General features: G+C 38.5%; 2 protein-coding genes across 3 annotated transcripts in view; one reads left to right on the top strand and one right to left on the bottom strand.

The window, feature by feature from the left end:
- Positions 1-11,869, top strand: part of b3galt1b (UDP-Gal:betaGlcNAc beta 1,3-galactosyltransferase, polypeptide 1b) — a 56,440-nt gene extending 44,571 nt beyond the window's left edge. Inside the window, exon 2 of the mRNA XM_085134631.1 lies at positions 9,035-11,869. Coding sequence (XP_084990757.1) covers positions 9,266-10,252 — 987 coding nt within the window. The 5' untranslated portion in view covers positions 9,035-9,265 and the 3' untranslated portion in view covers positions 10,253-11,869. The remainder of the gene's footprint in view (positions 1-9,034) is intronic.
- Positions 11,870-13,686: 1,817 nt separating this feature from the next.
- The window catches only part of stk39 (serine threonine kinase 39), a 33,971-nt gene continuing 19,855 nt past the window's right edge, over positions 13,687-27,802 (bottom strand). For both annotated transcript variants that reach the window (XM_085134626.1, XM_085134627.1), the window contains 4 exons: positions 20,250-20,302; positions 19,985-20,053; positions 19,646-19,710; positions 13,687-14,574 (listed from right to left, as the gene is read on the bottom strand). In XM_085134626.1, the coding sequence (XP_084990752.1) occupies positions 14,500-14,574; positions 19,646-19,710; positions 19,985-20,053; positions 20,250-20,302 (262 nt within the window). In that variant the 3' untranslated portion in view covers positions 13,687-14,499. The remainder of the gene's footprint in view (positions 14,575-19,645; positions 19,711-19,984; positions 20,054-20,249; positions 20,303-27,802) is intronic.

The following is a 27,802-nucleotide window of genomic DNA, read 5'->3' as shown; positions in this document are numbered from 1 at the left end:
TGTCAGTTTTTTAAGACTTCTAAATGATCACAGATTTTTTTTTTTTGCCCCAAAAAACCCAAATAAATTGCAAAAAAAAGTAACAAATACTATAAAAATGTAAACTCACATATTCAAATTAATATTTATTTATTTGTTTCATTTAATCAGAAGGTTGAATAAATACACACTTTTTTCAAAAGAAAAGAAATATTGAAATTTCTGGCAATTATTTCATGGTTCAGGCTTTAAAGGGCTCATCTTCTGTTGTCCATTTTTGTAGAGCCTGTTTAAACTGTTTCCTTTCTCAGCTGACAGGAGAGGCACTCGGTGTGGTCTTCTGTGGTCAGAGTAGTCCTTCCTATCAGAAAAAACCAGCCTGGCCATTCACCTCTGCCATTAACAAGGAGAGCACTTTCATCTGCAGAACTGCTGCGTACTGGATATTTTTTAAGGCTATTCTCTGTGAACCCCAGAGGTGGTTGTGTGGGAAAATCCCAGATCTGCGGTTTCTGAAATTGGATATTTCCATTAACTCACAGATGAATAATTGTACCTGATAAACAAACAGATGAGTGCAAATTAGAGCATGCAACTTTCCCAATGTATGCCAATGTATTTCTTCTGTTATCTTATCTTATATTAAGAGAAGGTGAACCCAAAGTGACATTTTATTTTTAAAGAAAAAATACATAATATTGTAAAATCAATGTTTTTCTGTGCCACTGTTTAATTGCAGCAAATTTTTAATTACAAAGTTTAATTTTCAAAGCTTTTTAGTTTCAAAATCATATTTTATAAGTCTTTTATTTCATAGTAGAAGAGTAATTCTAGTTATGTGATTTAATTTCATATCAAACTTGCTGTTCAGAAGGATCCATGATGAGTGATTACTGTTAGCATCAAAACAGGAAAGGAGTAGTAGCTTAGCAAAGCAAAAATAACATAAAAACATGAAGAAAATAAATGAACTGGCTCTACATATTCAGTGGTTTTTCTTTAAAGCCTGTTGTCATCGCTGTTGCCAGATTATTCAGTAGAGGTCTGTGTTTTCTCCCTTGATATACTAAAGCCATCTGTGTTTCCAGAAGAGCAGCTCTTACAGTACACAACAGTTTTCTGCAATGTAACATTTATAGAGACGGAGTGATGAAAAAGCTTTATAGGCTCATTCATGTTTAAGGGTTCCAGTGTTATAGTTGACAAAAAGTCTTTTCAGCTGAGCTTTTTGCTTGATTTATGTTTAATAAAACCAGAAAAAAGGCTCATAAAATGTAGAGGTTCAATTGGGGAAAACATAAATAGTCCTGAAACGAGTGCATGGTCACTCTTCCACTTTTTCCAAGGATAATGAAGTCTCAGTTACAAGCAACCAAATGTGGCTTTTGCCAATAAACTGCTGGGTGGGAAGATTTAAGGTTTTACCACGTGCTGTGCTACAATAGTCGTATTATTTTTTCTCACATCTCCGCTTCATCAGGTGGTCCTGTCACCAGAATTTCATTAGCTGTATCATTCAATTTGTTACTAGCCAGGTCAGGACAAGGAGAGTCCAACCTTCATAAAACCAACAATAAATAAGAAGCAGGAGCATGTTCTTATTAAAATGTAAAGCATGTATTATAATATTATTATGTCCAAAGTCCTGCCATTAGAGTGACATGTCATTAAAAGTATAACTAGCAATTTTCGAAAGGTGTCAAGTCAAATGAAACCCAAAGTAATCAATTTAAATCTTTGGCACAGGCCCTCCTTAATACTCCAGCTTTGTACGAACCAGTTAATTCAATCTGGCAATCTATTAGCTCTGAGACGTCGTTATTGGAAAAACACTTTAGAGACCTGTCTACAGATGGTCACGGGGCCATGAATCAAAACATTTTTGTTGTGTGCAGAGGAGTGCGTAATAGCCCTTTTTAGAAACTAGTCCACCAAACAGTCAACCTAGTCGCTCGCAGAAAGAAATGTCGTGTTGATGAATGAATGTCTTTGTGCCCTGCTCCTCATACAATTTTACTGGTTGCGATATAATAAATCACGATAAATTGAATCTCTTCTGGTAGTATAGGCTAATTATGCCCCCCGCCACCCTCTCTGTTCCCCTCCCTGTTGTGTTTCTGTCGTGCTTCATGTCCTAAAGTTTCAGTGCCTAAACACGAAGCTGTGTGCACCTGTTCCTTCCTTATAAACCATTTTATTTCACCGTCTTGCTGCCAACTGGGCCAATCTGTTCACACAGAATGGGACATTTCATTTGTGACAGTGTGACATCCTATGCTATGGAGAATGCTTGAAATAATAGCTCTGCAAAGGTCTGGGAACGCACTTGAAGGCTCTGCTCCGTGCTATAGCAAGAGAAACAAAAGCAGAGACACCCACATATGGCTTCACTCATATGGATAAACTGTGTGAATCTAAAAGATGGTGCTCATCATCTTCAGTATTACTTTTCTTCATATTGTTGGTACAGTGATTGGATCCTGATCTCACCCATGATTAAAATACATTTTTTATTATCATTAGACCTGATACCTTGTCGGACACCTTGTCTGAGACTTGGCAGGTGCTTTTAGGCCTAAAATGCTGCTTTTAGACTAGTCCAATTTTAGTCGGTTAGATCAGTTGATTATACACTATACTGTGAGAACAAAAGTACTGTGCTACCTGCACATCATACCTGCAGGAGATGCTCATATATGGAAACCAATGCCATGAAACTCCCAGCACAGGTTTTTTGTGCTGATGTTAACATCAGAGGAGATTTGAATCAGCAGAGCCTTACTAGACTACTAGACTTTAGGTTGTCTGCTGCTTCGTGGCTGATTTGCTGTGGTTTCTACTGTAAAGCCTCCTTGTTTCCAATAAAACCACTGACTGCTGATCACAGAGGGAAGACATTTTTTGAACTAACTGTTACAGGTGATCGAATTCACGTAGCTCTTTAGAATGAGCCATTCTTTCACAAAATGCTTGTAGAGGCAGACTGCATGGCCAGGTTGATTTTATATGCGTGTGGTAATGGGACTGAACACACCTGAACTGAACGATTATTACGTGTGGTCCCATTTCTTTGTGTATGTGGTATATATAGTGTACTTGCATGCCTGGCAATTTTTTGTGGCCAGGTGGACCCATCCGCAGTGATTTTACATTACAGTGCATGTTCACACGGAGCAGGCTTCAAATGGACTTGAAAGAAGTATAACTGGAGTCACTACTCGGCCATCATGTCTACAGCTGATTGTATGCATGTTCAGAGCATGTTCACTCCCCCAGTTGTCCCGATTACTTCACCTGTGTCTCGTGAACATCACCCGTTGGCCTTTCCCAGATCAGCTCTTTGAGTATAAATACTCCTGTCTCTCCCTTACTCTTCTGTATCGCATAAATGTAACGCATTACTGTAATAAATTCAGTAATTATATTACAGTTGCAATTATGTGGTTACCTGCATAGCAAAAGTTCTTCAGTTATCTGCTTGCTGGGCAGAAAGAAAAACAACAAACTTATGAATTACACTCTCTAGCAAGTAATTAAGTAACATACTGAAAGAATTACTTTTTTAAATTAAATATCCAAACAGCAGGGGTCATCCATCCCTCTGTGTTCACCTTGAGAAGCTTCTATGTTTTGGATTTGTTACTTTTGCTGTGCATTTGGGCTATGTTACAATCTAAATAAAAGCATTAGATCCTTTCCAGGGTCAACCTTTGATATGATCACTGGAGTCAGAAAGATTCTTCCTCGGGCAACCAATTGAGAAATAAAATCTGTCAATATATGTTAAAGTTACAAGTGGATACTTAAGTTTGTTAATATGACTTTTAAGCATCATGTCACAACAGTCTTATAACAGTCTCTGGGGTTTATTGAGTTGAAAAGCATACTATATATACTGCATTTTACTCTGATTCTTTAAAATATTTATTTTATTAAATATTTATCTTACCACTTTAGCTTATGAAAGCAAAATGTTCTCTAGAAACTGTTGCTGAAGAAGTTGCAGTAGAGCAGAAAGCATATAATTGCCCTGGGTCTCATTAAGATCGTTAAGATTAGATTGTGCTTTGGTTGGATTGTGTTTAACAATCAGGCCTAACATCTGCATGCCTGTCACCTGTGCAGCAGTTTACTACAGGCTAAGAAAACTGGCTGTTTGTACATATATATTTTTTAATCTCAGCCACAAAGGTGGATTAAATGATGCACAATCATCCCAACCATCATCAGCACACAAGTGATTTATCAGTTGGTTAAAACACTATCAAACCATAGAGCAACAAGGCATTATACAATTCAGTCTCTTTTGTTTTGCCATTCAGAATAAATTCATGCCTGACTCTTTCACTTGTATTAAAAAGCACTTTCTCCTGTATCAGTCTGACTCAGGGACAGATTACTAGTCATTTAATCTCATCCTGTGCAGGTATGTAAGAGATGCAGACCAGCTTAGACATTTTTATTCTGAAAAGCCGGTGGAGGTTATGCTTTACAGCGAAATGAACAATCACATAATCACTGCCCCATTTCTCTGGTAGACTTTGCTTCAGTCTGGAGAATAAGATTTTAAGGTACCAGACTCAGGTGTCAGCTTTCTATCAGCCTGCTGTGATATATATTATGCATCTGAGCAAGTCTACATGGGCCTTGTGTTTGTGCAGCTCTTTGTTTTCACTGCGTCATTAGCCCCAGAGTAAACAGCCATTCCTCGTTCCTGGCCTTGTTATACTGTCTTCCCTGTGCATGACCCTCATCCCTCCTCTGGGACGATAACATATTGACGCCTCTGTGTATTTCTCGTGTCTGAGTAAAGTGTTATTAAAGGGAATAACTGTTTACCACTGTAAATCCAATGAGATATAACAGTGATTTCACAAGAGGACCAGGCCAATATTGTGAGAAATAAGTTTGGCTGGAAGACACAAGGGGAAGGTGAGGAGTAAACACATTTTTTAAGATGGCCTCGGAGTGATGATCTGCCCCTATAAAGTAGGGATGTCAACACAGCCGTGTATTGGTGATAACTGTGTTATTGTGTCAATAAAGTGCATATTGTAAATAACTGTGCAGTTGTTGTTTTGAACAACTACAATTGCAACCTCTTTTGCCACCTGCATGCACCTATACTTTTTTTTTTGTAAAAGTCTTGTTTATATCATAAACATTCATTTGTGACCATAATATCCAATTCGTGACACTGTTTGTCTACAGTTTGTTTTCCCTCACACAGAGTTTAAACAAAAAAATTGTTATTGATTCATTTATAGCGCCGATTTCTCACAGGCTTATCTTCCATAAAGCACTAATTCATCGAATAGATTATTTTCTACAAAGGAAAATACATTATTTTGCAAGTGTGGTCTTTGTTGTGGCTCAGTTGTCTTTTAGTCTAACAGAGTCCTTTTGTATGAGGGTATAGACAGCAGATAATTACGCTCTATTGGTAAATGGAATTAAAGCCATGTCATTATGACTATATTTGTCTGCTCAGGCTGCTGTTACAGACATGGCCCTTTAAGGGTGAAGCCTGATGGGAAATGTATTCGGGATGTGTGTAGCGGGACCGCCCGTGTGGGTGTGTGAAGAGAGAGAGAAAAAGGGACATAAAGAAAAGTAGTAAAATGAATATAAAAACTTCCTCGACAGCCAGAGTGTGTCGCTGATGCTCACTGTAAGTAAACTGTTTTCAGCCCACTGTACGCGGTGTTCGTGCCTTGGAGAAGAAATAAAGTTCGGTGAAGCAGTTTTCCCATGCCTCTTTCCATCTTTTCACTAGTGGAGTTGACCTGTACAGTAAGCAAGTTGCTGGTTGTGCCAAAAAGTGATTGTCTGCCAAAAACTGATTTCCGGTATTTGCCAAAAAGTGATTGCTCGTATTTGAACTGCTAACTTGTTGGGCTATAATATGTGAAACATGTGTCAAATGCATCCCTCATGGATGACACAAAGTCACACTGAGCCACAAACAACATTCGTGTAACAAGGTAGAAGGCGCAATCAGTTTTTGGCAGTGACTTTTATATAACCTTTATTTATGCAGTTAAAAAAAATCTCATTAACATTAAAAATGTCTTTTGTAAGAGTAAGTTGGCCAGGAGGACAGCGGAAATGGCAGCAAATATTACAATAGTTCTGTAAAAATATTTTAAGTGGGGATAAAGGACCGGATTGGTTATAATGTAAGTACAATAGCACAGAGTTGTAAAGATACTTGAAAAAACAGATAATTTTTTAATTCTATATATAACCCCTTTGTAAACGCTGTTCACCGAAGTCTATTTACCAACATACGTAAAGATATTACACATAAAAAATACACGGAAACATTGGAAATCAGTTTTTGGCACAACACCTGGCTACGAGCCAGCCACGGAGCCTTCAAGTAACTGCCAGAGGTTTCCTTACTACGGTTCAGGCGCGGTAACACTGCTTTCCAGCTTTGAAGATGGGTATGTATGGGGCTTTACTGCATTTTGGCCATTCTCCTGTGAAATGCGTAGTGTGATCTACCTTGAACAAAAAGAAAAGTCAGCGAGAGCTTCAAAAAGCTGTGAGACATGATCTACATGTTAACATATCCTTTATGGGGAGCTCAGCCACCTGCGCAAAAGGACAGCCAAATTCCATCTCAGCGTCCATGCAGCAGAATGACTGCTCAGGAAATAAACAAGCGAAAGACATCTGTGGCAGGCAGACTGTATAGCTGTGCAGCACAGAACAAAACAGGGGAGGGGGCATCCCAGGGGAGGGTCCTATCATGGCACAGTGTTTCCTTTGTGCCACCATATCGCGCTGCAGAATCCTGCCAACCCCAGAGCTCTTTTAAACCCCAGAAGAAGAGAGATTGTAAAGCATACTTTTGCTTTTTGGCTGAGTTTTTTCTGTTTTGTTTTTTTTAAAGGGCATTTTTCTACTCTTGTGAAATGTCAACCTCCACACTGGGATGATGTACTGAATGCTGAAAATGCTGTCTTTTAGATTACGGCACAAGATCTGTTGCTCAGTGATATGCAGGCATGAGTATTTAATTCAGGTTGCAGTAATAAAGTGAATGAAAGGTGTTATTGCTTTGTCTGCTTAGACAAAAAAAAGTGATAGGATGTCCTGAAGTAAATGTTTAAAGTTGTATTTTTTGGCGTTTTCAGTCTTTATTCTTAAGTGTAGTGCAGAGAGTAGACAGTAAAGTGGGGAGAAGGGAAATAGTCTCTGCCTCTGCAGTTATCTTTGATATATGGGTCACCCACTCAACCATGTAAGCCGTATTGGTGCCCGTGAAGTAAATTTTATACAGGTGTGCTGTACCTAAGGACAGATTCATATATGTTTTGGTTTTTTTTTTCATCTCAGTCCACTTGATAATTCTACCATGCTGCCACCTCACATCCTCACAGCAGGAGGGTTCTTTTCAAGAAACGCTGTATGTGGCAGGCTGAGGCATAGACCCAATGTGCAGGACTTGAAGCAGAACTGAACTGAAAAAAGAAGCTTTATTGCTGGACTTAAAGGAAAATTACAAACTAGGAAATTTGGAATGGAATAAATAATCAACTAGGAGATTTAAACATGAGGGAGACACACAAAATGATGGAGATTGCGACAATGTACAGAAGGAAACAGAGGGCTTAAATACACACAAGAAATTCGGGGAGATTAAATACACCAGGGAACACAGATGAACTAAATCTGACTAACAAAACTGAACACGACACACACAGGACAAGTTACTGTCACGCAAAAAAAAACAGGAATTCACTAGCACTGAGACACGGACACAGTGAGATGACAGAGACGAACACAGAGGAAGCAGATTGACAGAGACGTGCCTGTAGAAACAGGACGTAAACAAACTCTAAGACCACTGGGACTTGACACAAGAAGCTGGGAACACTGAGGGAGGAAACTAATACAACTTAGGATAGAATGCTAAATCCAATATTAAAAAATGTGAGTTGTAATCTAAAGTACTTTCAGTCCTTTCAGTGGTGAGTAAGACTAGAAAAGAGCTGTATAAACAACCCATACTTGTCAGCTGGAGATGTACTAAGAATATCTACCATCCATCCACCTTCCTCCACTTATTTAGTTCATGGTCTCAGGGGGACTAGAGCTTTAGTGTCAGTGGATAAGCTACTGTGTAAAAAAACTATACTGTTATACATTTTGCTTTTATCACACTTTTGTATTCTTAGTGCAAAGCCTTTCTTTGTAGGAGAGTTTTCCAATTAGGGATTACAATGACCAGACTCATGTTGGCGAGGTCCCCTCACGAAGCTGAAACATCTCTGACCTAGCCTTGGGCTGTTTGTGGGTGCATGTTCCTCCTGGGGAAAGTTGCTGCCCTGAAGCTTAGTCCGCAACATTTTTAAGTGGATGCTGAGTATTAAAGAAACACCTACATAATGACTGCCAGGTCCCAAGGTTTCCCAGCAGAGCACTGCATTGTGACAAAGTGTTATTCAGTTCATCTGCCTGTGGATTTAAGGTCGTACTTGATCAGTAATAGTTACGTTTGCCCTAAGTAATAAAAGAGATTTGAACACTTTTACTAATGTGCTAAACAAATATACATGAAATTCAAAATGTGACAGTCGTGATCACACAATCACAACATTTCCCCCGATCTATACCAAGCCTGATACACAGCATTCACAAAACCCTCACACAACCCTCCCACTGAATAATAAGTGAGTTTTAACAATGCAGAAAATAAACGTGCCTGACAATGATTTGCTTTTTCCAGACGGCAGATGATTCACAATTTACCCCACATATTTGCTGCAGTGATATTTTTTTATTAGATATTGAGTTCATCCAAGTACTTTTCTTTCTTTCTCCAACTTGATTTACAAAGATACAAATTAGAAATCATCTAGTGAGTGATTTTGAGCGGCTCAGCAGCATTTCCTCATTTATTTGAATCGTTCTTGATAACTAAGTCTGCGCTGTGGGAAATGCTTCTACTGAGTTCAGCTGATTGAAACAAACTTCATTTAAAGATTTTCAGGGACACATCCTTTTTTTATACTCATGATTTCTTTCTCTCGCTCTCTTTCAGATGTAAATGGAGAAGCAGCAGTGTCACAAAGAGGGAGGCGGACGTCCAAACAGTTTTAAAGTGCTTTAAAATCCAAAAAAGATCCTTTCTGTCTGAAGTAATCCATTACTGACCATTAATGTCAAACCGCATGCTGGAGCAGCTTAATGCTGCCTCGCCAGGTGAAACGTCACTAATGGAAAGAAAGCCTTATGAGATCCTACTCATTAAAACACACCTAAATGCAGCATAATGCCTTCCAAAGTGTCATGTTTATACCTGTTGACAGTGGTCTGCTGGGCGAGCGCTCTGTGGTACTTGAGCATAACTCGCCCGACGTCCACGTACGTTGGCCACATGTCAGTGCCTATACGGAAGACTGTGAAACCTCATAAAAACATCACCTTCAACAACATCCGCACCCGCCCCCTTAACCCACACGCCTTTGAGTTTGTCATCAATGAGCCCAAGAAATGCGAAAGCGTCACGCCCTTTCTGGTCATTCTCATCAGCACCACCCACAAAGAGTTTGATGCGAGGCAGGCCATCAGGGAGACCTGGGGCGATGAGTCGACCTTCGGCGACGTCCGCATCCTTACGATCTTTCTGCTGGGCAGGAACACGGACCCTGTGCTGAACCAGATGGTGGAACAGGAGAGTCAGATCTTCCATGACATCGTGGTGGAGGACTTTATCGATTCCTACCACAATCTAACCCTCAAGACCATGATGGGAATGCGCTGGGTGGCGACTTTCTGCCCCAAAGCACAGTATGTCATGAAGACAGACAGTGACATCTTTGTCAACATGGACAATCTAATCTACAAGCTCCTGAAACCCAACACCAAACCAAGGAGGAGATATTTCACTGGCTACGTAATAAACGGTGGTCCCATTAGAGATATGCGCAGCAAGTGGTACATGCCCAGAGACTTGTATCCTGAAAGCAAATACCCACCTTTCTGCTCGGGCACCGGCTACGTGTTCTCAGCAGATGTAGCTGAGCTAATCTACAAGACTTCATTACACACAAGACTGTTGCACCTGGAGGATGTCTATGTGGGACTGTGTTTGCGAAAGCTGGGCATACACCCTTATCAGAACAGTGGTTTTAATCACTGGAAAATGGCTTACAGCCTCTGCAGATACAGGCGGGTTATCACCGTCCACCAGATCTCCCCGGAGGAGATGCACCGTATTTGGAATGACATGTCCAGCAAGAAACACTTGAGATGTTAGGGGACACGAGAGACACTTACAAAACAAAACAAAAAACTTTATTTTTCCCTTTTTCTTTGCCTTTTTCACCATTTAAAGTATTATCACCGAATGATGTAAACACTGAGAGGGCTGCTGCGAGTCTATTTCAAGACAGACGTTTTCATTAACATCCATCTACGTCTATATCTCACCTCATGATTGTTAATGAATGCATGAGGCTTGTAAAGTGTGTACTCTCATGCATAATTAAAATGGGGTGTTGTTAGTGAAAGTAATTTGTTCATATACTCCAAGTCCAATTTATGTAGACTATTCTTTAAAGGCATTAAGTCAATCAGTGTTAAGCATTAATTAGTGTGGCCTAACAGTTTGAGTCGGCAACATTTTCTATGCTAAAGTGTCCTTGAGCATGACACTGAATCTACCAGCTGCTGACCGAGCAAGCCTGACCTTCTCTAAGGATTGCAAGCCAAAAGAAAAAAAATGTGTGGAAATCAATAAAGTATTTACTTACCATATTAGATCCCTGTATGATGCACTTCAAAAATGTTTCTTAGAAGTGAGAGAAGAGTTCTTTTACAATAAGAATGCAAATGTAACTCTAATTAGAAAAAAACCAAAACCAGGTCGCATGCTGTGCTCTCACTTTTAAATCATACAAAGCTGAAAACAGGCAGCAGTCAATTATCAATCATCTAACAGAAGCTGAAAGGATAATTTGGCATGAAAAGAATTCATGGCCAAATGTTTGGGTTTTAATCAGCCCGCACAGTTAATCAGTCTTTTTTTCTCAAATTTTCCTGATGTTTTTGTTTACATTTTGTCCTCATTTCACCACCTTTTTCTCTGAGAAAGCTGTTTGTATATTTCAGTTTTTAGATGCATTTTGTTGTTTTCCCACTCTGACATTTTCACTCTTGAGGTAATTATGTATTTCAGCTATCAGCTTCTCATTACTGCAGCTGCTGCTCTTGGTTATGTACGCTGTATATCATCAGCTATTTCAGCTCATCAGCCTCTTCCACACATCAAGAGAAATGCAGCATCATGTCGTACAAGTATCAGTTTAATTGTAACTAAGACCATTACCAACTTGATGAATTATCATATGTATCTGGCGTATCAGTAATTATGGAAGAACTGCTTCTGACATCATCGAGAACATTGTCTCTTGAACAACGTGGCGTTGACAGCCAAATTTCCTTTTATTTTTCTTTCAAAGGTTTTGTAGTATTATAAGCTAATGTGGCATTTACTGTGAAACCATCTATCCCATAAGGGGTTGTTGTTATATATTGTATGTTTTTTATATTAAAAAACAAATACTTGAATAATTAAAGTTATAATACTGCTTTTACTCAGTGCCTTCTTCCAGTTTCATCAGTTGGCAGGTGGTGAAGGGTTGCAGCTTTATTGGCTTTTTTTGTGTTTTTTTAAGAGATTTTGCATTGTGGAGGACAGTTTGCTTTTTGTAATCAATTTTTTATTAGACTTATATAAAAAGAGGAAAGAGAGTGAAAAAGAAAAGAAAAAGAGTGGGTAGCATCATCATAGGCATATTAAAGGTTACATCATAGTCTATACCCCTTCCTCTTTCAATCTTCAGCCCAACCTTCTCTCAATGTAAGCAAAGTTGGGATTTAAAAAAAAAAAAAAATTAAATAGCAATTTAAAAAAATTATTTCCTTATTCTAACCAGTTACAGGCCTAGTCTATACCAAAGCTCTCACCAAAGCTAATATCTAAAGAACAAGCCTGGAATCCATACACCCATAGCACTTAGGCACACCTTGCTAGTACCGCCTTTTGTCTTCAGAACTGCTTTAAAGTTTTTGTGGCTCAGATTCAACAAGATGCTGAAAACATTCCTCAGAGATTTTGGTCCATCATAACATCATAGCTAGATGTGAATCTCCCATTTCACCACATCTCAAAGGTGCTCTATTTGACTGAGATCTGGTGACTTTGGAGGCCATTTCAGTAAAGTGAACTCATTGTCATGTTCAACAAATCAGTTTGATATGATACAAGCTTTGTGCATTGTGGTCATAAAGAGATGGACATGGTCAGGAAATAGCATAGCTGGTACTAAAGGGCCGGCAAATGTTGTAGCAGAAATTGAGACTTATTGGATCCATTAACGTCACACAATATAGTCTTCTGCTGATTTAGTCCATCTGATTCAAAGTCCAACATTAAGAGACGCTCCTCTCCATACCTTGGTTTTAACCAGCGGTTATTTGACTTACTGTTGCCGTTCTTTTAGCTTAAAGCAGTTTTGCCACTCTCTTCTGGTTATTAAGGCATTTCATCCAGAAAACTGCTGCTCACTGGATATTTTCTCTTTTTGAGACTGTGCTCTCTAAGCCCTAGAGATGATTGCGCAAGAACAATCCCAGTAGATCAGTAGTTTCTGAAATACTTGGGCCATCTCATCTGGTACTAACAACCATGCCATGTTCAAAGTCACTTATAAATTCACATTCTGATGCTCATAACTGCTGCTGACATGCAACTGACTGATTAGATGTTTGAGTGAGAAGTTGAATAGGTCTACCTAACAAAGTGTATAATTTATGTGTATGCAAGAACTGTTTTTAACATGTCTACATTAAGGTTTTTTTTTTATTATTTAGCTAGAAAATCAGACAGATCACTATATGATGTCAGATATTCTGTAGTATAGGTTTGTAACATTAACAGAAATAAACAACTGGTCATACCATACCACATTATGCCACAGTAACTTATACTTTTTGTGTATTAAAGTAGTTTAAAAAGCATATTTGCAGAAATATGGTAAATTATTCAACTCCTTTGCAATCACAAACAAACATCGATTGAAGTGTAGGAGGTTCATTCTAATAGCAGCTGACAGATTTGACAGATTTTTTTTTTAATAAAATACTTCACACACTTGTTTTTAAATCATAGCAATTCTTTATTGGTTGCTCTTAATCCGAAACGTGACATCAGCTGATTACAGAAGGAACAGGGGTAATATGTTGAAATGGTACACAGAACTGTACATAGAAAACACAATAAATTACTTCATAAAATAAAGAATTTAGTAGAAGTTAATATTTACCACCTCAATACCTAAAAAATAATTTAGAGCTACTGGACTTGTTTGGACAAACAAATGGCTCGTCACCTTTTCGGCAGTTGCCGTTTGGTTTCATCTTCAGAAGCATCGTCATCCAGTACATTTTAGTAACTATGATGTTTCGGGGAACAAAAAAGATTTGTAGTGCAGCAGGACAGAGCAAGGAAATTCAACCATTGTGTTTTGCTGATTAGCATCTGAAAACCCAGCAACAAGAACAGTTACGGTGTGTTCGTCTGACGACAGAAGCACATAAATTAACTTGTCTCCCGGGGCTAAGCATCTGTTTGTCAGGTCCACGCATTCAGCCCAAAAGTGCATTTTAGCTTGCCTCATTAAGTTAAGATACTTCACTTGAATTGTGTCATTGCTGGAATAATACACTGGTGAAATGGCAATCAGCAGGTTCCCCCTCTTTGTGCGGTCTCATTTATCGACTACTTTCTTAGGCACAGAAAAATGAACAAGGCACCTCTAGCATTTTGAAGCATTAACACTGTTGAGAGCAGCAAATTATACACAGTAGCATCCAGGTCTCGTTTTTTTCCCTGCACACTCAAGCAAATGGTTGTTAATGTGAAACAGGTCTTAATATGGAAATACAATTCATTCTCTTTTGACATTCATTATGTTCTTATGAAAATGTGCTTTTTCCCATAAATTAACGTAATCGTACATTCCGACACAGACCTCAGGGAAACTTCTCGAATGAGTGCGTTTGTGAGATGTGAGTCAAAGCAAATTTGTTTTCACTGTGGCAACAAATCAGCATGGGAAGAAAAAACCCTTCTCATTTCAATAAATAATGAGAGCTTTGCTGAACACAGAGGTAATGTGATGTAAAACAAAAACGAGTTCAAGAAATAAATAAATAGAACATTCAAAGCTACATCTTAAACACCTTCTTTTGCCACCTGAGTACACCTTTAGGTTCCTCGGCTGTGTGCTGGGCAGTGGAATGTCGTTAAGTTTAAAGATAGGACAGTAAGCAGGGAAGCCGGCGCTAACGAGGGTGGTGGCAGAGATGGGCATCGGGGAAGGTGAGGCGGAGTCAGGAAGTGAGGAAGGGAAGATATTGCAGGAAGTGGTGGAGTGTTCCTCAGTCTGTCTGCCCTGAACTGTCTTCCCTGTCTCACCTGCTGCAGTCGCGAAGAGAGCATCAACTAACACTGAGCTGCGCAAAGCCGATCAACTTCACTTCATCAGGGATCTCCGTGTCATCACAGCTGGAAGCCTGCACGGGAAAGAAGACAGTCAGAGGATCATCAACAGAAGCAGGGAGCTGAAACTACTGAAACTGAGTTTAATATGAAACCAAATCTGAGACTCATTTTCAAAATGAGAAAAAAAATGACAGAATTTTCCTCACCGGATACAAGCTACGTTTTAAACTGGTTGTAATGGTTATTATTGAGAACTCGTCAGCTTCTTAATTATTTTTTGTCCACATAGCATGCAGTCATGTGGAAAATAATTTTTTCATAGAGCGCTATGCAAAAACTAAGGACACCCACACTGCTTCCATAGGAATTAAGAGGGTAAGTAGAAGCCAGGGGCTGTTAATCAAATTTACTTGATAAATAGAGCTTCAGCTTGCAGGTCTGAAACGTTCCGGTGTGCATTAACACAATGCCAAGGAGGAAAGATATCAGCAATGATCTTAGGGAAGCAAGTGTGCCTACACATTAATCTAGGAATGATCATAAGGCCATTTCAAAGCAATTTGAAGGCCATCATTCTACAGTGAGAAAGATTTTTATGTCCCAGAAAACTCACCCCAAGGTCAGCAATGCTCAGAGAAACTGCAAAAACCCCATGAACTACATATCACCTCAACAGACTTCAGTGAGCATGTTAAATGTTAAACCTTCATGATAGCAAAATTAGAAAAAGACTGAACAAGTATGGCCTCTTTGGAAGGGTTGTAAGGAAAAAGCCCCTTGTCTCTAAAAAGAACATGGCAGCACAGTTTAGGTTTGCACATCTGAACAAACCGCTAGACTTTGGAACAACGTTGTTTGGACAGATGAGACCAGAGAGAGAAGATTGGCCATAATGGACGACCCCACATTTGGCGAGTACATCAGCACAAACACCTCATACCAACAGTCAAGCACCGCGGAGGAGGGGTGATAATTTGGGTTCATTTTGCAGCCAATCATTGATTCGACCTCTGTACCAAAGAGTCAAAATTTATGATAATTTATGGTGTGGGTGGCATTACAGCAACTTTATGACTGAACTGAACAAGAGATAAGAATAGACTCATGAACTCACAACGACTGACTGTATTAATAACTGTGCCTCCATGGTGATTACACAACTGCAGAGCCCTCAGAGAGTGTATTGGTGGCTTTGCCAGATAAGGTGCAAATTGGTGGAGCCCATTGGGTGTTGGGTCACCAGTTTAAGCTCTCCATGAGGATGGCTGATTCATTTTCTCTGAGCAGTGATACAAATTACTATGCAAAATATATTAAAGTAATGCTTCAGTCAAGGGCATCTGTGCAGCCTAAAACAGAGGTGACTGCAAATGACTGAGAAGAGATGGTTGCTAACATTGTAGGTTAGCAAAGTTACCATTAGTCATTCATTGGTGTGGGCTTTTCTCTAATAATTCAAGTTCTAAGCAGCTAAGTCACCAATATTGACATTTTCTACTCAGCAGGCAGAATAGTAGAGTAGAGTGGACTCCTGAGCTACTCTATTAAAATTCCTACCAACTATATATAAAAACTAACACCTGACAATGCTTAGCAATGAAATATAAAGTTTTCTTCCATAACACAGAAATTTTAAAGTTTCACGAACTTACAGAAAACACCTACTACAGCAGAATTTTCTCACTGCTTGTACTTGTATCAGCAGTCATAAAAACTTTTTATTAGAATTACTGGCTTGTGCAAATGGTTGGTTATAATTATAAGAGTGAACAAGAAATATAAGCTAGTCACATCTGACCAATGCCTAATAGTCCTTGTTTTTTTACAGGAACATTACGATATGAAATGTTAGATTAACAAAGATGTTGTTAATCCCACTAATTAAAGTTTTCTACCTAATGGCACACAAGTATTGCTCTCTTTAATAACATGTGTTTACCCACTATTTTGTGCAAAAATAGCTGCTGTAAAAACAATAGTCTATCAGTTATTATCATTGCTGTGGCTGCTGCATGATATCAGATTAAAGCAGTACTGCTAAGCAGTTTGTGTAGCTAGAGTAAACTATATCAGTGATGTGGACTCTGTTATTTACATATCATCTGGTGCGTCGTGTGTTTCATGGTTTTGTTTGTTCCAATTAAGGTAAGTCTCAAAGCTGCAGAGAATAAAATTATGTGTTAGTCTGTGGAAGGCTCTTTCGTGCTGCTACACAACAGTGCTCCTGAGGCCAGTAAACATATATATAGTTTTAGAATCTAGCATAAAAAACCCTGACTGACCTCCACTGTCCATGCACAACTTCTGAGATAATTTGTGAGCTTGATTGGAAGCGAGACAACCGACATCAGAGGCCGACCTCATTAAAGCTGAGGTGGGAAAATGGGCTCAAACCCCTGGCAACCCATTGTACCTTTCTGAAAAACAATGATTACTCATAAAACACCATCCTCCAATAATTCACCATATTTCTTTAACTTGCAGCAGCTCGTCTCACCTCCGTTTTAGGCTGCACAGATCCCCTTGACTGAAGCAATATTTGAATATATTCTGCATGTTAATTTGTGTCACTGCTCAGAGAAAATACATTTTCCTTTTTTTGAACCAGCCATCCTCGTGAAAAGCTTAAACTCGTGACCCAACATCCAATGTCCTTCACCAATTTGTACCTTATCTGAGAAAACCACCCATACACTCTCGGGCTCTGCAGTTGTGTAATCACCATGGAGGCACTGTTATTAAAACAGTCCGTTTTTGTGAGCTCATGAGTCTATTCTGATCTCTTGTTCAGTTCAGTCATAAAGCAGCTATAGTGCCACCCACACCATAAATTGTCTGCATAAAGTGTTATGAATTGTTCCCCTTGCAGGGGTAATTATTCTCACTCTCTGGGTTTTGTGACACCACCCTCGTAACTTGTAATTCGTTCAGAAAGGCGGAGTTGAGCTGCAGTGAGAATTTAGCACTGCCTGCAGAGGTGCAGAGTTAACACGTGGAAATGAAAGCATGCCCATATATCTACATGGCATGCCCAGTACAGCGCTCACTCTGGCTCTCCAGAGATTTGTCCACCTGCTGATAAGGCAAATGGCAGAAAGGTCACACTGTAAAATACTGCAACCCAAAGCACAGATGTTGTTTACCCACAACTACACAAAGGTCAATAAAACATAATTTACATATTTTTTTGTCAAATACAAAGGAACTGGCATTATTTCCTTTCTTAATATCACATTCTAATAGGTCACACTCCACAAAGGGACTTCTTAAAAGCACATATGGTGCAACAAAGATGCACCGTCATCAAAGAAAAATAAATCATCTAAAGACTCACAATAATCCACAATGTGAAGAGCACAAATAAAAAATAATTCTGATTTAACAGAGCCAGGACAAAGGAAACATTGATGGTGTTGGTAAAAAAAAAATTGTGTTTGACTACTCAAATCATGACACTCCTTTCCACAGACAATACAGACTTGATACAAAATTTTATAGTAACCACAAAAGGGAAGATGTGGAGGTCGTATTTTCCTCATTAAGAACTCATTAATTTGGATTCATTACACAATGCTAACAATACATCACAAATAAAATCAATGCTGTATTGGATTTTTGTCACAATTGAGATAATAAAACAAAACCTAACGTGGTTATATTATTAAAGTTGAACTGATAAACATTGAATATTGATCTGTTAAGGCTGTTTTTATTTGCATTTGAATGTTTGCTTTTAGTGCATTGTATATTTTGTTTTACAATAATTTGCTATAATGCTATATATTGCCCATTGCACAATCCAGTACTTTACAGTACATATACATGCTCAGTGCTACTCAGTAATTCAAGCAGTTAATCAGTCAATCACTTGGCAGCAATTAAATCTACTTAGACTGATGCATGTAAGCCTAAATGGTCAAGATGACCTGCTGATATTCAATCTGAGCATCAGAATCAGAAGAGAAAGGCAATTTAAGTGACTTTGCAGATGGTATGCTTATCGGTATTTCAGAAACTCAGATTTCCCTGCACAACTTTCAGGATTTACAGAGAATGAGCCAAAAAAAAAAGAGAAAATATCCAGTGAGCGGCAATTCTCTGTCTTGTTGATGGTTCAGAGAAGAATGGCCAGACTGCTTCAAGCTGATAGGAAGGCAACAGTAACTCAAATAACCACTTGTTACAACCAAGGTATGTAAAAGAGCACCTCTGAACATGTCCGACCTCAAAGTAGAGGCGCTATAGTAGCAAGAGAGCACGCCTTGGTGTCACTCATGTTAGTTAAAATTGCATAATAGAAGACTGGAAAAGAAGACTAAAGAACAGTCTCAATTTCTGTTGCAACTTTCAGATGGTAGGGTGAGAATTTGGTGTGAACGATATAAAAGCAAAGACCAATCCTTGTATCAAGAGTTCAGGTTGGTGGTGATATAATGGTGTGGGGGATATTTTCATGAGCCCGTTAGTACCGACTGAGTGTCGTTTAAACTCCACAGCCTTACTATTGTTTCTGACCATGTCTTTATGACCACAGCTTCCAGCAGGATCATACACCATGCCACAAAGTTCAAATGATTTCAAATTGGTTTCTTGACATGACAATGAGCTCACTGTACTCAAATGGCCTCAAATAGTCACCAGATTTGAATCCACTACAGCACCGTTGGGATGTGGTGGGACGGGAGAGTCCTATCGTGGATTTGCAGCAGAAAAAATGAATCAACTGTGTGATGCCATCATGTCGATATGAAGAAAAGAAACTGGAGCCAGCACAGAACTAGCATGGTGTAGCTAACAAAGTGTGCAGAGTGTAAAATAAATGTGAAAATGTATGTTATATTTAGCCTGAATGAACTTTATCCCTATACCAAAATATCCAAACATTTCAAGTGCAGATTTAGAGAAAAAAGGTAAATAATTTTAATGTCTTCTGTAACATCAATCCTCTAACCTTCTCCTTCACTTCTTCTAAAATAATTTCTTAACATCATCAACTGAACAACTTTTAGTTTTACAGAGTTTCTGTCTAATAACTCCAGTTCTCGCTAAAGCGTTTCCCAACAAGCTCTTTATGGCTGGACATCACAAGCCAAGACAAAGCCAGGGCAGCTGTCATGAACCATCAATCATGTGGAAACTCACCAGCTTAAAGGTCAGTACTTTGTAGGTAATTGGGTCATCTACAATCTTTTGAAGGTTAGCAGCAACTGTAATAGAGGAAATAATTGTGTTCAGTAATAAGAAACACGTTTTATACTGAGGAAATTTTAGGACACGCTCCTGCTCCCACAATGAAAGAGCAGTCTAGTGTAAATATGAAGACTAGAAAACCAGTTTTAGTTATTCCAAGATCCAATTTAAATGTAATTCATCCTGGTAATAGGTTTTCTATTAACAAATTATTTCAAGATGATGTTTTCCAGTAAGCAGGCTATGTATTCAAACAACACAATTTATGAGAATAAAGAGGCACAGCATTACCAATAACAACGTCGTGCCCATTGACCAGTCCAGCTGAGAACAGTTCCTGGGAAACCCCATCAGCAGTGTCTTGTGAGAGAATAGCATGACAAATATGGACCTCATACATGCCACTTAGCAAGTGATTGTGTTAGAGACTGAATCAGATGCTGTCCAGAGAACAGTGCCATTACCCATTATACAGAAAACAATTCAGTCATCTAATGTGGTGATATTATCACATAAGGAACAGCATATTCCAAATTAATTGAGGCTGAGCTCTTACCTCGCCCAGGAGTAAATTCAAACCGGATGTCATTCAGCTCCTTTTTGGAGTTCCTGGAAAAAGAGACAAGGGGATGGGATTGCAGAGCAGTACCTAAAATGGTTGATTTAAATTTGTTGCAGAGCAGAGCGAAGACATGACCTGAGCAGCACAATGTTAGAAACAAACAGGATGAAAGCAGAAATGAAAATGCCTCCAGTGATCTAAGAGAAGTGATCAAACAGTGAAGAGATAACTCCCCCCAGGTTTCAAGAGCAGACAGTTCAGAAGTAGAAACAGCAAGCAGAAAGTTAGAGCGCATCTCATCTTCTAGAAGGACCGTCCTGCTATGAGCTACGGTGAAACTGCAGCAAACGCAGTCATCGTTTCTTCACCCTCTAGTTACAAGCAGTCCATTAGGAGAACATAACCTCATCAGGACACCTCCTTATATGAACCCATCTCCGAAAAACAAGACGATGACCTACCGGGGTCACAGATATACCACTGTTCTTTTATTCTTATTCACTGCTTCTCGGGTAACAGTCATTTCATCTGTCTGCCGGGCTTTTCATAGCAAGATGGGCAAAATAAATAAATAAATGTGCTCTTCATGCAGTAGCCGTGCAGATCTGTATTTCACCCTCCCCATTTGTGTTGTCATTTGTAACAACTGCAGAAATGGTGTTAAAACCATATTTGCCCCCCCCATCAAACAATATTTAGTTTACTAAGGAGAGCTGCAAACTAATAACCTAAAGCCTGCAAGGCACTTCACACAGACGCAACTGCACCGTTTTATGCATATTTAACAAGCCTCGCTCTCTGCATGTCAAAAACCAAACACACCCTCCCAATTTTTTCAGCTTTTTATGCCGAAAATTGTCTCTCTCTCCCTGTGTGATGTCAGTGTCACTGCTGCTCTGCAACACTCTGTTTCATCCACTCCACCAGTTTCTCTGCATATCATATTTCACTATATTCCTCTTCTGTAATACGTCATTCACAATGGTAACTCCTCATTATTAGATATTAGATAATGAACAATTTCACAATTGTTTACTGTTATATTCTATAAATATTCATAATTCTTCTTTCAAGTAATGTAGTTTCTTTCAGTAATTTCTACTAAGGTGGAAATTACCTGTGTCCTAACAGTGTCCTATATACAATCAAGTGCTAAGTGTTGCGCTTGCTGGTCACGAATGATGTCTGTTTGTCTCTACCTTTGTGCAGTACATACTATGAGTTTTTTTCTCATTTAAAAAACCTAACAAGAGTGGTAAGAGTCAAATCAAAAAAGTGAACTTGTGGGCTGCAGAATCAAAACAATGACGTGATGTTAAAACACTGCAAGCAGGGAAAACTTCTTTCTCATAATCACAGTGATAGCAAAAACCCCCACTTTAGCAGCCTACACAATTAAAGGTGTCAATAAATTATTGCTAATCACACTGAGGCAGTTTGCATAATAACAGCGAATGAACAGCCTAGGAAAAGCAGCAGCTATTACATAAAATTATTAATTTATTAATGTGTTTCTTTGTTAGAAGCTAAATTACCAAAATCTTCCTTAGAAGCATAATTTGGTGAAAGTAGGACAGTCGCATAATACGAATCATCTCTTCCTTATCAGGTTTTAAAATTCTGTTAATACAACCTCAGATGAATTACAGGACACAACATTTTTCACTGTGGCCTTATTTATCTAACACAAATTAACTCAAGATTTAGGAGCAGTTTGTGAAAAACTAAGAGGGAGACTAACAGCCATGTCGGAATAAACAAATGCACTTAATTAATTGATCATCAGCAAATATGAACACCCCTATACAAGCAGACGTTTTGCCTCTTCATTGATGTGGAGCATTCAGGTGTCCCAGGAATCTCCCCCCAGTGGATCGTGCAATGCTCACAGAATATGCAAAAATCCCAAGAGCTACATCTCAGTTTCTACAGGCCTCATGTAACTTGTTAAAAGTTAATGCTCATGACAGTAAAATTAGAAAAAAGACTGAACTTGTCTCTAAAAATAGCATGCCAGGACAGCTTAGGTTTGCAAAGCTGCATCTGAGCAAAGCACAAGAGTTCTGGAAAAAATGTCTTTTGGACTGATCAAACCAAAGTGAAGATGTTTAGCCATAATGCACAGCGCCATACAGAGAAAACCAAACACAGAATATCAGCAAAAAACCCTCATACCAGCACGGTGGCAGGGGAGTGTTGATTTGGGTTCATTTTGCAGACGAGGGATCTGGGGACTTTGCAGTCACTGAGTTAAAGCTTGGCTGAAACTAGAAATTCAACAGATTCCAAGCACAGCAGAAAATCTACAACAGAGCAGCTTAAAAAGAACAGGACGAAGGTGTTTCCATGATCCAGTCAAAGCCCAGACCTCTGCTCAACTGAAATACTGTAGTTCAGCGGTCCCCAACCTTTTTTGCGCCACGGACCGGTTTGTGCCCGACAATATTTTCACGGACCGACCTTTAAGGTGTCGCGGAAAAATACAACAAAATAAAACTAGTACCGGTACCGAAAAAAAGAAGATTTATTCATAACACACGTGAAAAGACCCAGGAAAACCAAGTTAACGAAAAAAACAATAACAAAATAACGCTAAAAACCGCTAAAAACCCTGAAAACCATACATTTCACACCCGAGTCTCAACTCTCACAGCACGGGCCCAGGGGTTGGGGACCGCTGCTGTAGTTGACTGTTGAGAGAGCTGTACGTAAACAAATGCCAGCAAACCTCAATGTTTGTAAAGGGTAGTGGGATAAAATTCCTCATCAACAGTATGAGAAACTGAAATTGTTGCTGCTAAAGCAACTGAATCATAGGATGCATTTAGTTTTTTGCAAACTGCTTCTGTAGTTTGTCTTAGTGTAATCTGTCATGTGTTGTTGTTCATCTGAGGTTGTATTTACTCAATTTTAAGACTATTTATTTAATGACTATTATATCCTGATATGTAAAACCTTAGAACTTTGAAACTTTGAAATTTGCAGAAAACCTTTGTATTTCCTAATTTATGCATGATCACAGTTTAACATATGTCTGTGATTATTGTAAATGTAACTAAATATATTATATTAAAGAATACCGTTCTAAAATACAACTATAATTTTGAGGAAGTATAGCCTCAACTGTAGACTGTAGTAAAATGTAAACAAACATCCAGCTAGTTTGACTGCATTGATAAAATGTGCCTTTCAGCCTCTTGCAGCATCAGCTTGCATTCATTTGCATCCCATGCATTAGAAATCTGTCTTTAAAATGCATTTGTGACATGGGAGCGGCTCTCTTCTGATAAAGGCACGGCCTGACAGCACTACCTCCCAAAACAACTGCATGTAGGGGAAGATTAATATGGTGTGTAGTCTGGTTTAATAACTCAGCCAGCTAGTCCACAACCCCGATTTTATATTAGATCAGAGCCACAAGTCAACACACACACACAAACAGGTCAAGACATATCCATAATGAGTTTGTTTGTGGTAAGAGCATAAGAAATGACTGAGTCAGGATTTACTAGCACTTAACTGTGAGTCAGATTAACTTTTTTAAAAACATTTTGCTGTTGAAAAAGAAAAACAATTCTGGTGGAGCAGATGGATGTAGCATCTCTTTTCCCAGGGTGGAAGCTGAGAATGTACATTGCCAAGGCTGATGAGGGAATGTGTATTTCAGATGATTATAAACATGCCCAAAAAATCGGACTTAAATCTGCTTCCTCTGTAGAAAGCCCGCGGAGAGTGTTTAGAAAATGTTCTGTCTACTGACTCCACCTGGATCATTCGGGATTATCCCTGTATAGCAGACTGAGGATGGAGATATCCCTCTGAAGATTCACACAGTAAAGTTTGCATTTCATCAACAACACTTTTATGTGACAACACTGTGAGCTAATATGTCTGTAAAGGTTCTCAGTCATCCAGGTCATCGTAGTCAAAGGAGCTTGCAAAGAAAAGCGTCTGGACTTCTTTAAGTTACTTGAAGATGTTTCACCTCTCATCCGAGAAGCTTCTTCAGTTCTAAGGTCAAATGGTGGGGAGTCCCAGATATAAACCTAGTGTAGTATAAACTGTGAGCTAAGTTACACATGTGACTGTAAAAAAACAAAAAGAACAAGTGAGTACCCATTTCTTCATTAAAAAAAACAAACCTGAGGTACAATCATAACATGCACGGACTGCTTATCCACTAATAAGTAGATCATATTGTTTTAATGAACATTTTATTTTACATAATGGAGACAGGCAGAGAAATCTCTGGTGCAATCCATTAAAAATGTCTTCAGGTTTCACCAGTGCACCGCAGCATTGTCGGCTGTCACTGAGGTGTCTGATAATGAAGCCAGCTGGAATTTTTAGATAAGAAAATGCAAATGCAACGCATTGCATTGCATGCAACGCATGCAATGCCATGAAGCCAAGGCCAACAAACAAAAGTCCCACTATGCTGAAAGTAAATCATTTTTACAGAACAGATAAACAAAATTTTGTAGGGAACTGACTCTTCGAGGAAAGATTGTATATTAATAGAAGAACAAAGAGTACAAACGAGGAAGTGGTTCAGTTAAATTCATTGAAATGATTATCTAAATGTGTAAATTGTCCTTTAAAAATCATCTAATCTTTTAATATTTATTAAGCTACAACAGGGGTGTCAAAAATCAAGCCCACTGCATGGCTTTGGGAAAAAAACTAATTTTTCTTCCAAATTTATGGACTAAAAAACTGTATTTTCAACAGTAAACGTCGACAAAGACACCACAGTAAGTAATAGATAAACAAAAAAAATATATATATATATACTTTTATTGTTAGTATTCCATTAAAATAACAGAAAAAATATTATTTTGGGTTTTTTACAAATGGGTTTTTTACAAATCACTATAAAGGTTTTAGCTGTTGTTTGAGCTACAGTTCAAACTGTATCTTTTTTTTTTAATTTTTAAATTACACGACAAGGTGCCAGTACTTCCTTGGGTGGCTATAGCTCAGGTGGCAGAGCAGGTCAGCCACTAATCTGAAGGTCGGTGGTTCAATCCCAGGCTGCCTCCTGGCAGCATGTCAAATATCCTTGGGCAAGATACTCTAACTACTGGTGGTGGTTAGAGGGCCTGGTGTCTGGCAGCCTGTCAGTGCACCCCAGGGCAGCTGTGGCTACAACGTAGCTTGCCAGTGTGTGTGAATGACTGAATGTAGTGTGAAGCGCTTTGGGGTCCTTAGGGACTAGAAAAGCGCTATACAAATACAGGCCATTTACCATTTGAAATAATCATTCTTAATGTGTAAGCCTGTCCACCCTCAGAGTAGGGTAACAGCAATACCCTGTAAGCCTTTTAACTGCTAAGGTGTAAAAACTGAGACATAAGGCAATTAATAATTAAGAGGTTTCTCAATAGTTTTACTGGTCCAATCAACTTGAGATCAAATTGAGGCACACTGCAAAACGAATTTGATACCTCTGAACTACAGCGAGCTAGTCTTTATGTCAGCACACGCCAGCTGAATAGTTCAACTTATTGTATTTTCCTAAAATATATAATAACTTTTCAATGAAAACGAGTGACCGCTTTAGAAACACTGATTCACAGAACTGCGGTTCCATATGCAACAAACCCAACAAACCAATTTTCTCGACTAAACAAGATGTAGCTGAAATTGGTAACCAGATTTATCTATCATTAGTAAATTATGATTTCATAATGTGTGTTAGATTAGTCAAGTTGAAGCTATGACCCCTAAAATACACAGAGTATGCCTTTAATGTTCCAGCTCTGACACTGTTTTGTTCCGTCCTTGGCTCTATTTCAAACCAGGAGCATTTATGTTGAACATTGACTGGTTTCTCTAGGCTATTTCCTTGTCTTAGCTCCAATCTAGTCAGACTTACAGTATTGCATTTGTGTCCATATTTGCCTGTATGTATAGTTATGCAGACCATCATCTACATATTGTAGGTGTTAGCTATAACCAGGGGCAATGTCACAAATAACGGCTCTGCAGGCTACTCTTGTTTGTGCTGTTGTTGGTCCTTTAGCTATTCATGGAAAAAAAACAAAGTTCTTGCAAAGAGCTAAAGCAAAACTAGTGTTAGAAACAATTCTAGTTTCCATTACAGACACTTTCTGTGCTCTTCATGCTGAAGTTATTAGGTCAATGGTGCACTGCCTTGCAACATGAAAAATTTAAAGTTAAATTAATCTCAAAAGGGTTACAAATCTGCATGCAATCCATGAGCTATTCAGTGCATTTAGAAAAAAATATCAGAACACAGAAACACAAAGGATGCTCAGGTGTCCCAGTTTTCCACTTGCAATTAAATATAGCTTTGTGTATCTTTTTGTGAATTTGTGATTCTATGTCAAGCTATCAGCATTAGAAGCGACATGTGCACTTGATGATATGCGACTGTCAGGTGATGCGTGCATATTTAACCATCTGTAAGTGAAATATCACAAATATTTTTAGATATTTGTAGAAGAGTGAAAATGATCAGATTTGAGAAACTGAATTTAAGAGGCTTTGTGTAAATTATGATTATTTATTTAATTTTTGATGTATTTTTAAAAATATATCTACATGTCTTCAATTTACTGTGTACATGTGTGGACTGAAACATGCATTTGTAAGTACTCAAAATTATCCACAGACAGTTGTACACATTTGTAAATCTTAGTTTATGCTTGTTGATCTTATCATACACATTTGTGAACCTATTGAGACAAATTTGACTCCACGGGTTTGAGACACAAACACAGCCTTGCAACTGAGCCAAATCACATATACAAATCTATGAGCTGTAGCGAATCTTTGGGAAAGGAAAGATATTTTTTTTGCAGTTCTCCTATTCCCGGTGAACTCAACTGTTGTAGCCCAATTTCCAACAAATCAACATTCGTCCTGTGCACAGTGTCATCCACATCAAGCTACGTGCTGTTGGTTTTTTGAAGGACTGAAAACAAGTTCATTTGCATAGGCTGCATAAACCTTTATGCAGGAAAACACCTTCACAAATGGACATAAATGCAGTACCATAAATCCTGCATCTGTTTCACCCTGACAAACACAGGGCACTTGCAGTAAAAATAATGTTTCCTGCGTTGACAAGTACAGAGAAATGCTGCAGTAAAGCAGGAACTAATAAAATCCTGCTTTACTGCCTAATAAAATCAATTTTGAGGAATGAAAGGATTTCTTTCACATCAAAAAAGGGTTAAAATGTGTAATTTTGATTAAAAGAGATTGTTTTTATTGGCTGGTGATGGCAGGAGAAAGACTTTAATTAACTATAAATAGTAGTCAGGCTTTCAAGGAAATTATTATTTTTCTTTATACCAAATTGCAAAGTTTCTTATGAGGAACTCCTCAGGAAATTAATTGTGAATTTGGCTATTAACAGCTCATTTTGTTATTAATGAGTCTGTCATTTATAAGTAAAAAAAAAAAAGTAAAAATGTGAATCCAGAGTAACCGCTTCATATTTTGTCTCAACAACATCTAAAACACAAAAACATATAATTAACCAGAACTGGTGAGAAATCATGGCCTTATTAATGTGC

The sequence above is a fragment of the Neolamprologus multifasciatus genome, chromosome 16 (assembly GCF_963576455.1).
Source record: "Neolamprologus multifasciatus chromosome 16, fNeoMul1.2, whole genome shotgun sequence".
Taxonomy (NCBI): Eukaryota; Metazoa; Chordata; class Actinopteri; order Cichliformes; family Cichlidae; genus Neolamprologus; species Neolamprologus multifasciatus.
Note: the sequence above shows the minus strand (reverse complement) of the source record. Positions and strands in the feature narration are given on the sequence as shown.